The sequence below is a fragment of the Mustela nigripes genome, chromosome 17, assembly GCF_022355385.1.
Source record: "Mustela nigripes isolate SB6536 chromosome 17, MUSNIG.SB6536, whole genome shotgun sequence".
Lineage (NCBI taxonomy): Eukaryota > Metazoa > Chordata > Mammalia > Carnivora > Mustelidae > Mustela > Mustela nigripes.
This window is the reverse complement of record NC_081573.1, coordinates 22,015,731-22,029,473: the sequence shown is the minus strand read 5'-3', so window position 1 is coordinate 22,029,473 and position 13,743 is coordinate 22,015,731. Positions and strand designations below refer to the sequence as shown.

Below are 13,743 nucleotides of genomic sequence, written 5' to 3'. Positions count from 1 at the left end.
TACTTTCTTCCTCCCCTCTCCTTTCTTCCCTTCCCTTCCTTTTTCTTTTCTCTCCGTTCCCTCTCTCCCTTCCTCATCCCTCCCTCCTTCTGAGCCATTCTAATAGGTGTGAAATGGTAACTCATTGTGGGTCTCTTTGATCTACTTTTATGTTCTTTTTTCTCTTTTTTTGGCCTTCCTTTGATTTAATCAGATATGGTGCGTTTTCTCTCCTTTGTGAGCTGGTGATACTTTTTTTACTGTAGAAATATGTGTGTGTATATGTAGATATATATGTACACACATATGTTAGCATTAAGTATACTATATCCTTATACCATATTTTTTATTAGGTTAATTTTCTTCTAGAGAGCACAGCATGAATTCATTTATTCATCCTACCTCTTGTTTAATTCCTTGTTTTAAATACCACAATACTTTATATACTTGTTTGATGTGATCAGTACTGATTTACCTTTACTTTTCATTTTACCTGTACAGTTGTTCTTAGTTCTTTTTGCATTAATGTTAATCTGAATAGCACTATAGCATTTTTTTCTCAGTTTTATTGAGATGCATTTGACATACACCAGTATATAAATTTAAGGCATTTTAGCTAGCACCTCCATCACATCATATATATGTAGTATTTCTTTTAGTGAAAATCTGCTGGTGTTTTTATTTTTCCTTCATGTTGAAGGATTTGTTTGCTGTACATAATTACCAGTTTTTAGTTATTTTTTTCAGCACTGTAAGGTTTTATCTTATTTTCTGTTTTCTTTTGTTTTTTGTTGAAGTTCACTCTAGCTCTTCTAGTTGCTACTTTGAAGTCAGTGTATATCCTCCTTGCTCTTTCTTGATGCTTATAAAATTTTCTTTTTTTGGAGGGTTTCATTTGTGGAAGTTTGTTTTTCCTTGATATAACTTTTTTTTTTTCTCTTGCTTGAGGTTGTTAGAGTTTCTAGAATCTGTTGGCTGATACCTTCCTCCTCATTTTGGAAAATCCTGTCATGGTAGGTTCAAATATTGCTTCTGTCACATATGCTCTTCTTTCTCTTTCTGAGTTTTCAATTATACAGTGTTTTACATATCTCTTCTTGGTCTTTTCTGTATTTTCAATTTTTTGTTTTCAAATCTCTGGGCTTTAATTTGGAGATTTTTCTTGACTTATAGTGAAGCTCAACTAGAAACAAATGATGGTAGAAATGATAATATAAATTAAATTTCAGATTATGAATCTTCAGATGATAGTAGTCAATGGGCAATATTCAAAATTAATTAAGAATGGATCAGTGTTTGTAAATATAAGAGGAGACAAACTGGTATCTCTGGTAAAACAGTGGGCATGCAAGCTGTGATTCAAGCATTATTTCAAGTTCAGAAATAAATGCAGGTTATAGTCCCCAATCTGCAATTCAGAAGGCTAAAAAGCACTGAAAACAAAGTTATTCCTAAGTGTGTGGCATACTCATTTGTTGACAAACTGATTGGAACTGATTTGAGTGAGGCACTTATTCCATTTACTTTGAATATTTATATATTTTATTGCCAGTGTTACTGTGTTTGATACACAGTGGTGTTTCACTGGGGTTTGGTGTTTATAATGTATGTTACATGTACTGTATTACTTTGTTAAGTTATGAAAATTTTTAAACTGAGAAACGTATCTGTTCAGGTTTTTGGCTAGGTGATGGTAGACCTATACTTCTTTAAAAGGACTATATGCATGCTTACTGTCAGTATGGCAAGCGAATACATTGGTGAATAAAGTAGACGTGTCCCATAACTCACTGGGCTTTCAGTCAGTACAGTTAGAGTTTCCTGGATTCCTAATTCAAATACCCTTAAAAACAGAACTCTCCACACATCAAAGTCTTCATTTTTAGGCATATTGGCTGGATGTAGATGTTACCAGTGTTTGATATTTCCATTGTAACAAACCTTTATCTTTACCAACTATTACCTTTACCCAGTATCTTTATACTTAGTATTGTGAGTAATAACTGAAAGGAAAAGAAAGAGCCCTAATTTGTAGGTAGAACTATGAAGGAATGGAATGTACAATACCAAAGTATGTTAGACGTAATCTAATATTTGTGTATAAAGAGACTGGGTTTGAATGTGAGAAGTGTGTTAGAAGCTTGTGTAGGTGAAAATTGGGCTAAATGTAAAAGTAAGAATTAAGATGATTATTTTGATTCCATCCTAACTATGTTTTTGAATAAGGACATTTGAATGTTCTAAAAAGTAGTTCTATATAGTTGGAATTAAATTTTTGGTAGCTTTGGTATTTTTCATTTTTAACATATTTAGAAAGTACATTTATTTAAAATTTTTATGTAGAAATACTCAGTTCATTGCAGTTTATTATTATTTGTTGCAGTTTCCTTTTTAAGAACCTGTAGTCAGTTCCTTCTTTGCAGAGTCTTATTAAGAAGACTTGTAATATTTTACAAATTTTTGAAAAATATTTTATTTATTCATTTGAGAGAATGAGACATGGTGGGGAGGGAGGGGAGAGAGAGAGAGAGAAGCAGACTCCCTGCTGAGCAGGGAGACTGATGGGGGCTAGATCCCAAGACCCAGAGATCATGAATTGAGCTGAAGGCAGAGGCTTAACCCACTGAGCCACCCAGGTACCTTTAATATCTTACTAAATTTGTTGAAGTATGCTTTTTGTATACTTTGCCAATGACTTTCAGATGTCTGTGTAATTAACTGACAATATGTTTTTGAAAAATTATTTTCAACCTTTTAAGTAATTGTCAGATAACAGTGCATGTGTACTATCCATTGGTTTTAGCCATCACGGATACTTTGTTTTTTTTTTTTAATTCAGTAGCTTTAAATCCCCAAATTGTACAATCTGTCAGAAGACAGTCTAATAAGAGAAGCAAACTGTATAAATTTAGACAGCTCTGATTAATACAGTCCTCAGATTATCATTCTGTATATGAATCCGTAGAGGGAGAATTTGAAATTGAAATACAGTTGGGGGGGTTTTAGAAATGAAATGGAACATTTTTGAGAGAAGTATCATTTGAGACTTAGCAAAGTTACCCTTCTAGGCTTTCTGTTCCAGTCTGATTTTAATGTGGCACTGTTACTTAACAGAGAAAACTCATGGGTTGATGCCCCCTTGTGGTCTCTTACCAAAATAAATAGCACAAATGGAAATAAGTAATGAAGATTTTAATACATGTTAAATCATTCATTCCTTACAAAATAATTTTTAGAAAGTTTCTTCTGAGGAAAAACAGCAAAGGAATTATTATTCCCCATATAGTTTATTGGCTTTAAAATTTATCAAATATTTCTTTAACCTTTTTTTTTTTAAGATTTTATTTATTTGTCAGAGAGAGAGGGAGAGAGAGTGAGCACAGGCATACAGAATGGCAGGCAGAGGCAGAGGGAGAAGCAGGCTCCCTGTCGAGCAAGGATCCCGATGTCGGACTCGATCCCAGGACTCTGGGATCATGACCTGAGCCAAAGGCAGCTGCTCAACCACCTGAGCCACCCAGGCGTCCCTTACTTTAACCTTTTGCAACAGAATTTGTATATATGTTAGCTAGACACTGACATAAAGAAAAAGAGGTTTTGGTTTTGTTGTCTACCACTGTCATCCTGGGCATCTAACTCAGTCATAAGTACTTCAAAAGTATAACGAGATGTGGTAGTAATTAGAGGGCTAGCGTGTCTTTCCCCCCACACCCCCACCTCCCAGTGCACACAAAGAAATGGGGCTTGGGAAATCTGTTTATACTTAGTCACTTGACCTAAAAAGGCCAGGAGCTGTTGGAAGAAATGAGGGTTTTTATTAGCCAGTTGGTGAATTTAAGCTTATTTGCTTTTACTAACATTGGTAAGGTCTTCTTTGTGTACGAGTGGGTTTGTGGATGAAGTGGAGAAGTAGCAGCAACAGTCAGTGTTTTAAAAAAGAAAGACCAAAGATGTAAATAGCTGCTTTGCTTCTGTCACCCAGTAAGATGCATGATGGTTGGAGGTAGTCCAGTCCAGTGAATACGGGCTTTGAGATTAGATGGTCCCTGTTAGCTAGACTCCATTCTAAAACTGATTATTTCTCTTACCAGTTCCTGGGCAATTGCATAATATTGGATAAGATACTTAAATTTTGAACACAGGTTTTGGAGAGGTCAAAAACCTGCTTTTACTGATTTTCATCCTATGAAGTCTTGGCATATACCATTGGTACTACTTTTTAGGGTAAGGGCACTTTTGAACTACAAAGCACACCATGGACTTTCTTACTACTGGGCTGTTGGTGAAGACTCTTAATGATAAAATGTATCTTAAAAAGTGGTAAATCAGCTCATAGACCTTTTTCTTTACTGTGGACTTTAATGCTGTACTATTGTGTAAGCACATATTTTATTTATAAATTCCTGGCTCTAAATGCTATTATATCACATTAAAGAATTTACTAGGTCAGTTATTTTAATTGTTGAAGCCTACTAATCAATTTTTTAAAAATGATTCAATGAGATTTTTTCTTCAGGAGTAACAGTTGCATGTTTTGACAGGTTTAACTTAAAAAACTATTATTGTTGCTCCATCTTATTAAAAAGCTTCTGTGAAGGACAACAAAGTAATGAAATGTTTTTCTGTTGTTTTGCTTTGTTCTTTCAAGGGTTTCTTATAGAACCAGGTTCATTTTATTTATTTAATACTTGAATTAATCTGATTAATTAATTAATCTGAGTCAATTTTCAGAAGAAGTAAGATTATTTGGACTTATTTAACTTAATAGAAAAATTGGATTTTTTTTTAACCCATTCAGATTCAATTGGAATCCTCAGATTTTTCTTTTTTCTAAAATTTCCCTTAACATCTACAGTTCTAGAAATTTACCAATATTTTCTTTTGAATAATTTGCTTTAAAACAGAGGAAAACTAGAATGATCTCTCAAAGTATCAGTACAACTGCTTGGATTTAAAGGTTTTTGGAAGTAAGTGGGTTATATAACTCATGTAAACAAATATAACTGTAGCCTCATCAGAAGGCTGTTATAGGTATTATACCTGCCTCTCTCACATTTTCCTTTATTTCTCTGACTCTTAAAATATGGAGCCTGTACCTTTGATTTTGCCTAACTGGATGTCTCTGTTCTAATATCTGTATGTAACTAATAATAAGACTTTAGTGTAAGGCAATATTTTGGTGGTTAAAATTTCTGTTATAAATTATGAAATGGATTTTTGTTGTTTTATCCTTGAATGTTTGTTCTTGGGAGACTATTTTAGGAAAGAAAGGGGGTGAGGGAGATGGTGGAGTGGGGGAAAGATAGCTAAAACAAAGTGGAGACTAGACCATGGGGGGTGATGGCCAGAACACATGCCATTCTACTAGAGACTTGTTTTTTAAACATAAAAAGCATATGTGCCAAATTTACATATTTACTAATTAAAAAGCCTTCCTGGAAACATTAAGTAGACTATCTTCTGTAACCTTTAACACTGTCACTAATTGATATTGCTTAGAAAATTTCATCGAAGGTCCTTTAAATAATGTAAATGATTATGAATATGTAACTAGTTAATATGCAGCTACGAAAGGATTATCATGTAGAGGTTAATGAACATTCTGCTCTTATGGTTTGCAGGGCTTTTCTTTTTGTGCTTTTGGCTCACTTCATGCTTGGAAACACATGCATTGGGATTGGAAAGCATCCTGACTGTTTTTTGGGTCTCATCTTTTAATGGGGTTGTTAAAGAGGAACTTTATGAAAAGGATTTCATGAAGATTTTTTTCTTTTTCAATTTACATTTAATTCTGTTTGTCTATTTTGTAATTACTGCCAAATCAGAAACAGTGAAATGGATTGATGTAGTTTTAGCCTGGTTCTTCCAGATGTAAAGTCAGTACTCTATTATATATTACCACTGTTATTAAGTGTTGCTATGTGATTGATACTTACTGAGAGATCTTCATTCTAAAACGGACTTTTTATGCTGTGTTAATGTGTAGTATGGTTGGGTATCTGATTACAGCATGTATTTTGGTACAGGATTGCTGCCTAAGTATTTAAAATGTACCAAAGGAGGACATTTATTTCAGGAATTAAATGTTATAATAGGAATTTAGTGACAGCACCCCACTCCCCCCCCCAAAAAAAAAGTCTTGTGATTTTTGGGTGAAACATTGAGCAAGAGAGACAAGAGACAATATTGGTGTTTAGAGTGGTGAACTGAAGCAGTGTGTTTCAAACCAGATAATGCTGCTGTCTTTCTCACATAGCCTTGTATTGAGCATTTTGGCTTGTATCCCTTAGTTTCTCTGTCTCTAAAATGGTGTTACAGTATTTGAGATTATTGTTTAAAATTTTTATTAATGAACAACTTAAAAACAATTAGTAATCTCTGAAAACAGTGTCGTTTTTTAAATTACTATTCAAGGGTTTCTTTTCTTCATTGGTTAGTGTTGTTCCCCCCCCCCCCGCCGCCCAGCATTTTTAGGTTCTGCTGAAATATCTTTAAGGAAAACAAATAAGTTTTGCCCTTAATTTTATTGTTTTAGTAATATAAACATAGTTTAAACTGGCTATTAAGTGCTTAAAATTTTATCATAATTCACTAAGGGAACAAATGGGCTGTTCAGAGCATCTCTTTATCCCAAGTATTTCTTCTTGAAAATGTTAGTAGAAAAATATCACTGAACTCATTTTTAATGCATCAGAATAAAAATTACAGGTGAAAACATTTGGAGATATACTGACAAAATAAAATATTTTTACTACTGTAATTTTTTTTTTTTTTAGTGATGAAACGTGAATGTTGCATTGGTTTTTTGTTATTTATAACATTTGCGTATTCTACAAAATATGTAACATTGAAAGCAAGTCTGTAGATTGTACAAAATACTAGTTATCTTATATCATATGTCACCTAATAGTTATGAAGCGGGTTTTGTAGCAAAGTATGAATCGGAAGGCTGTAATTTGTTCTGCAGTTATCAGCCTGCATTAGGGGGTTATGATGAAGTGTGCTGCTTAAAAACTAACAGTCACATCTCTGTGCATTTGACAAATAAAAATGTATACTGAGATGCTATTAAATCTGTAAAGCCACTGTTCTAGTTTTCTGATACACTGATTTTGTAGCTTTGTGTATAGCCCGTTTTTTCATGAGTAGTTATCTGTTTCCATGACAGGTGGTCACTAACTGCCAAGAGAAAATCCAGCATTGGTGAGTGAATGATGGTTTTATATTATTTCTGAAATACTGATGGGGTCATCCCTTTGTATTTAAATAAAGTGTGTATTATTTTTTTGTAACCCGTAATTGAATTCTTCTAGTAATCTCCATTTTGAATGCTTTGATACTAATTTATATTGTCCTTCACTGTTTACTGAATTACGTGTTCCCTGATTTCCTGAAATTGTGTCACCATTTGTGTTTATTCTAATTGCCTTCTTTTTTCTTTTCTTTTCTTTTTTTCAAATTAGAATAATATTAATATCATTATGAGGTGGAGACTGAGACATTTTTGAACCTGGCTAATCAGAGAGAGCTCTATTTGGGGAATATTCTTATATTTGTGCTAGAATAATAATTGGAATCAGTTGTTTTAAAATAATGATGGAAATATCCACATTTCCCTGAAGTTTGAAAAAATCTAATTAATTGCCTACTTCCCAGAGCTTTCTTTATGGACTGCTCTTTTTCTTAGAGTATAGAGAGAAAGAAAGCATATCTATTTTAATGTGCTAATCTTTAGTTAAATAGGACAATGCTTGGTAAATAACACACTTCCCTAAGTCTTCTGAGGAAAACACTCAATGTAATGGTGAATAAAATCTTACATTATGAGTTGTCATGAGGTATAGCTGTTGATCTTACAGATATCAAATTACAATATATCCATGCTGTGTTTACGAAGATTTTACTGAGAGAACAACAGGAGCTGTCTTGATTATTGTCTGCAGGGTTATTGCAAAATCATGGTAACTGCCCCTTTAGTGGTGAGATTAAACCTTTGGTTATACACCATCAAGCATATAATATTTTAAATTTATTTAAGAGGCTTTTTCTTCATGCCTGAGAGATCTCCAAGGAAATAATTTATAGTTAGTGTATATCAAATGTTTTTTGGTTTAAATGCACATAGGCTGCAAGCAGTGGATAAGAGTGAAAATCAGTTCAATCTGTACACATCATCTTATTAAATTCTGACTGTTGGCTTGCAGAAAATAATCTAAAACTAATAATATTCACTTTATAAATAAAAATTCAGGGACTTCATTAATTTTCAATAAATGCAGTGTTGTAGTTGCATCTACTGGTAGTGTAAGTCTGTCAACATTTCCATGATGGACATTCACTCTTTTCATTATACATTCAGTCCAGGTTAAAACTTGAAATGCAAGTACTTGGCCAAAGAATTACCATTCCCCCTCAACCCTCCACCTTGTGCTAATTTGGACAAAGTGATCCATTTTACAAATAATAAGGAAGTTTTATTCACGTGGACTTCTCTCTTTTGATTTGGTAAGGAATTCAGGAAATCAGTAAAAGGTTGGATTCACTAAGAAGAGATACTAATTGAAGCAGATGTGTGAATAACTTGCTTCTGGTTTTTTTTTTTGCAAGATTCTTACTCTGTTAGAATGAAAATTCTTTAAGGCCAAGGGGATGTTTTTTTTTTTTTTTTTTTTTTTTTTTTTTTAGCTACAGCACCTCCTACTGTGTTTGGCATATTATAGGTACTTAATAAGTGTTTGAGTAGATGAAGACCATATATATGTAATTATATATAACATTTTAATTTGCAGATACTGTAGCAATGTCCAAGTCTGGTAACCACTGACAAACGGAAATGTCACATTTATTTCAGAGCAGGTTCATGTTGGCTCTCAATCTCAGTTTGTAATTTTCCAAAGCTTTCCAAACTATAGAAGCTTAGGTATTTATCTAGGAGTGTCTTAAAGTAATACAATATCTTATTTCTACTTCAAAAAATTAAAATAATTTTTCCAGTTGAAATTTGCCTTTTCTTCTCAATCATTTCTAATAGGGCTGAGGAAACAGACTTTTCTGTTTGTTTTTAATGAGGATCTGATATTGCTAGAATCTCAATGGCCAGTGAACTCACCGATTTATTATATTAAAAAACTGAAACCAAAGTATCTCCATTCCTCTGAAAGCCAGGAAATAGATAGCTATTTGGGAGCATTGTGGAATTCTCGTGATGTTTTTATTCTATTAATTCCACAAATAGTGATTGAGTTCCTACCATATGCCAGTGTTATGTTGCTGTTTGGAATTGAACGGCCCTGCCATGGAGGAATTCATAGTCGGACACTAAACAGGGAAATCACAATAATTTTGTGCTATTTACAGAGAGCTAGGAAGCAAGAACGGAAGCAGTTAACGCTTCTTAAGGCTGTCTTTCTTACTCACTGCTTTTAAAAGCATGTTGCTTTTCAGTTTTCTTTAGGCCTTGGTTTTAGCCTAGTCTAAAGTACAATTCATATAGCTAAGCTCCCTTCTTCATGGCATACATATCAATATATATAAGGGAGAGCAACACAGATGATTTTTTAAAAATGCTTTCTTAACGCTAGTGATGATGTTTATACTTGTTTGAGCAGTTTTAAAGCATTCTTTTATTTAAGGGACAAGTAATGAATATTGTAGGCTTCCAAAATTATTATTATTATTTTTTTAATGTAGGGCAGACCTAAAAATATTTGTGGAAAAGTAGGAGTAAAAATGGCCTGGGGCAAACAGGATCTGCCCAAAAAAACTCTTCCAGAAAATTAATTCAAATTCCAGAGCTTTGGTAAACTAGAAACATTGACAGTATTTGTGTAGTTAATAACAGATAATAAGGAAAGGTTTGAGCCTAATAGTTGAGAATTTGTACAACACTTAGAGCTAATAGTGGTTTTCAATTTAGTGAAGATTAAAAAAGATTTAAATACAACTTTTTTTTCCCTTAAAATCCTTTTTACTTAACTCAGGAAATAAGGTATTATAAAATCCACACACTATTTTCTTACTAAAATATGGGTGTACTTCCTACTGTTTAATCCACCAGGGCCTGATTATTCTGTTTATAGATTACCTGTAATTTTTTATCTTTTTAATTCTTCCCTAAAGAGCATGGGATTCAGAGTCACACATCTACATTTGAATCCTGTCATTTACTAACTGTAACCTTGGGTGAATTCCTGAGATTCTCAGTTTTCTCCTTGTAAAGTGACAATGATAATACTTAACTTGAAGATCAAGTGAGATAATGTCTATAGAACACCCAGGCTGACACTCAATAAATATTAATAGTAGCTCTGAAATCTCTTTTGAAAATTTTAATTATCAGATGAATAAAGAAAACAAGAAAAACCTACCAAAGCTTTGTAAATATTCCTGAATATTTTGTATTCATGCCATCATCTTATTTTATCATGATGGAGAGATGGCTTTCTAAGCAGTATTGTTAAAGCTTTACATTAATGTTTTTAGATAACTTGTTATTATGAAGAATTTCAAACAAAAGGTGACTCTATTGTGAATCCACATGTACCCATCACTCAGCCTCAGTAATTATCAACTTGCAGTGTCATCTGAACTGTTATATTTCAACAGCCTCTCCTACCCTGTTCCCTTACCTACAGCACTTTTGTTTTTTTTTGTTTTTTGTTTTTTTTTTTAAAGATTTTATTTATTTATTTGTCAGAGAGAGAGAGCAAGAGCGAGCACAGGCAGAGAGGCAGGCAGAGTCAGAGGGAGAAGCAGGCTCCCTGCGGAGCAAGGAGCCCGATGTGGGACTCGATCCCAGGACGCTGGGATCATGACCTGAGCCGAAGGCAGCTGCTTAACCAACTGAGCCACTCAGGCGTCCCCCTACAGCACTTTTGAAATGAACCTGAAAATGTCCATCTGGAAATATTTCAGTTTGTGTCTTTAAGACATAAAACTTCTAAAAATTTACACTAAAATTTTTTAAATTTGGTAGTATATTTATATAGTTCAAAATTTAGGAAGTTCTGAAAGGGATAAATGAGGTATAGTTTTTCTCCTACCCTTATCCCTCAGTTCTCATTTATCTTTGTAAACAGTGGGTTTTTTGGCCAATTTCTTGTAAATGTTTTCAGAAATTGTTTGCCTAAAGTTAGAAACTTACGTATGTGTGTATGTGTGTGTGTATGTATATGTGTGTGTACATGTGTATTCATCCACATGTCTTTATAAATTGTGCTCCCACCCTTTTTGACAGAAATGAAATCAGATTGTATGCTGTTCATTTAATTCATCCTTGGAGATTATTCTCAATTATTAGTTAACTCTTATTCTTTATTTTATTTCCATAAATTTCATTGTGTGTCACATGTCTAATTTTTAGAGTTACCAAATAAGATTTGGTACTGATTTTTTTTTTAAATAAATAATGGTGACCTTACTAAGACAATTGTTTTATGACTTGAAATTTATCCTTCTTGAGCTGTTATATCCATTATTTATTGTTTCTTAATAAAATTACTCTAGAACTTCATGGCTTAAAACAGCAACCATGTTTTTGTGTGTGTTTGATTCTGTGGATGTGCATATTGGTCTTATCTGTGTTCTTGTTCTGCTCCTCTGTTTGGGCTCATTGTGTGGTTGCAGCTTTTTGGTGGCTGGGTCAGTGGGTTGTCCAAAATGACCTTACCCACAAGTCTGGTGGCTAGTGGGTTGTTAGCTGGGCCTCTGTCTATGTGCTTTTCTCCCTGTCTCACTTTACTTGATCTCAGGGCAGCAAAAATGGTAGCTGCAAGGCTACATTGTGTAGAGCAGAGTGGGAAATAGACTCCAGTTGGTAGGAGGAGTGATGAAGAATTTATGGTCATTTTTAATGCATCATAGGTACTTCTGTTTATGTCCCACAAGAAAAAAGCTCCATTACTTGTGTTGATTTGTGAGAATTTAATGAAAGATAGCATGTGATGCCTGGCACATACATGTCATATGTCTCTTAGGCGTTACTTGTAATCATAAACTGTATGCATATGAGTTATAAAAACTTTACTGTCTTGCTTCCTTCAAATCATCTTAAAAGAGTTTTAAGTAGTAAAGATACCTATAAAATGAAGTGAAGCAGAAGTAAGTGAAAATAAAAAGGCATTTTATATTATTCAGATATTTAATTTTGGAAAGAATAGCTTTAAATTTGGGCATACAAATGCTGAAACAGTTGAGGATATGAATTTACTTTTTAAATTTTTATTTAAACTCCAGTTAGTTAGCATACAGTATAGTATTCTTTTCAGGTATACAAGTTATAGTGATTCAGCACTTACATACAACACTCCGTGCTCATCACAACGAGAATTTTGAGAGAGGGATTCTAAAGCAGATACCTGGCATTTTCACTTTTCAAAGGAAAATAATAAAAAATACTGTGTAGAGAAAAAGAGTCACTAGTTTCTAGTATAGGTTATAGTCAAAGTATATAGAGGGAAATAACCAAGTAAACATACCTAAATAGTTAAAAAACACAGATGAAGATGTTTGTTTGGAATTCTTCTTTCAAGTGAATCAGTGTGGATGGATGGATACGTGTGTCTGTCTCTATCTGATGTTTTGAGGGATTCTTTGCCCCACAAAATCACCAGGTTATTTCATTAGAGTAGTGCTGTAGTTTGTGGTATATTTCTCATAAATTACCTGAAACAGGGCTTTCCTGACTTGCCTGCATATACAATAAAATTTGTTGTATTTTATTATGCATAATCTGAAATATTGATTTGCAGACCTTTAAAACTTAAAAAAATGTTAATAGTGATGACTTCATGTTTTAGTGTTGAGTAAATTTGGAAACCATGTTTTTCAGACTCCCATTTTACTGACCACAAAGTTTTAGTCACTTGTTTTGTATAGGGCCTTCTCTTCGGGCTTTCTCATTTTATGTGTCTTCGTGACTCTCACCGTCACCCCCAGTAGAGCAGAGGACGATTTCCAAACCTGAAGATTTTACATGCTTTTATGGTTGGAATCTCTGTAGTTACGAAAGTATCCTCAGGGACAAGGGCAAGAGGAAGGAATCATATATATAAATCGCCTTCTTTGTTATTTTTTAGTTTCTGCATAGTTTTCTTTTTTTCCTTTTTTTTTCTTTTTAAACAGTATGGTATTTTAGTACATGGGTTTGGGAGGTTAAGTAAGTTTTGCAGTTTTTACATGTGATATTTCAAAGCAAATTAAGTTGCAAAAGAAAAGGATTCAAGTTGAATGTTCTAAGGATGGTATTTTTTAAAACAAAATATGAATTAGGTTTTTAATTTTTTATCCTTAATATAAGATAAATACATTATTTAGAAGTGTTGAAATAAGAAAAGAATAAAGACAAACTTATTTGTAATTCTAAAGAGAAGGTAGTTTTTCCTCTTTTTAAAATATTTTGTTTTATTCCCTTCAGCTTTTTAATTCTTAATGTGTATTTATGTCACCAAGGTCAAATTGTAAATGCTTTCTTTCTTTTTAAAAAAGGTTAATGATTTTTAAGTTGTTTTTAGAATTTGTTGCTTCTAGTAGTCCCCTAGCCTTTGTATCATGCTTAATACTAGTTTAATACTAGTATTAATACTTAATTAATTACTTAAGTTTAATACTTAATGCTTTTCTGAAAATGAAATGCAAAATAAATGCATTATAGGGGAATTTTTTAATAGGGGAATTTTTAAAATAAAATTTGAGGTTTTATAAAAAATTTGTAAGTACATTTCCTCCTTTAGAACATAGTCTTGATTATGTATTTTCAGTATACAT

At 33.0% G+C, this 13,743-nt stretch overlaps 1 protein-coding gene across 1 annotated transcript in view; it reads left to right on the top strand.

Moving 5' to 3' along the window:
• The first annotated feature begins 970 nt into the window (after positions 1 to 970).
• URI1 (URI1 prefoldin like chaperone) overlaps positions 971 to 13,743 on the top strand; it is a 53,570-nt gene continuing 40,797 nt past the window's right edge. The window contains exons 1-2 of the mRNA XM_059382127.1: positions 971 to 992; positions 7,148 to 7,182. Of these exons, the coding sequence (XP_059238110.1) occupies positions 990 to 992; positions 7,148 to 7,182 (38 nt within the window). The 5' untranslated portion in view covers positions 971 to 989. The remainder of the gene's footprint in view (positions 993 to 7,147; positions 7,183 to 13,743) is intronic.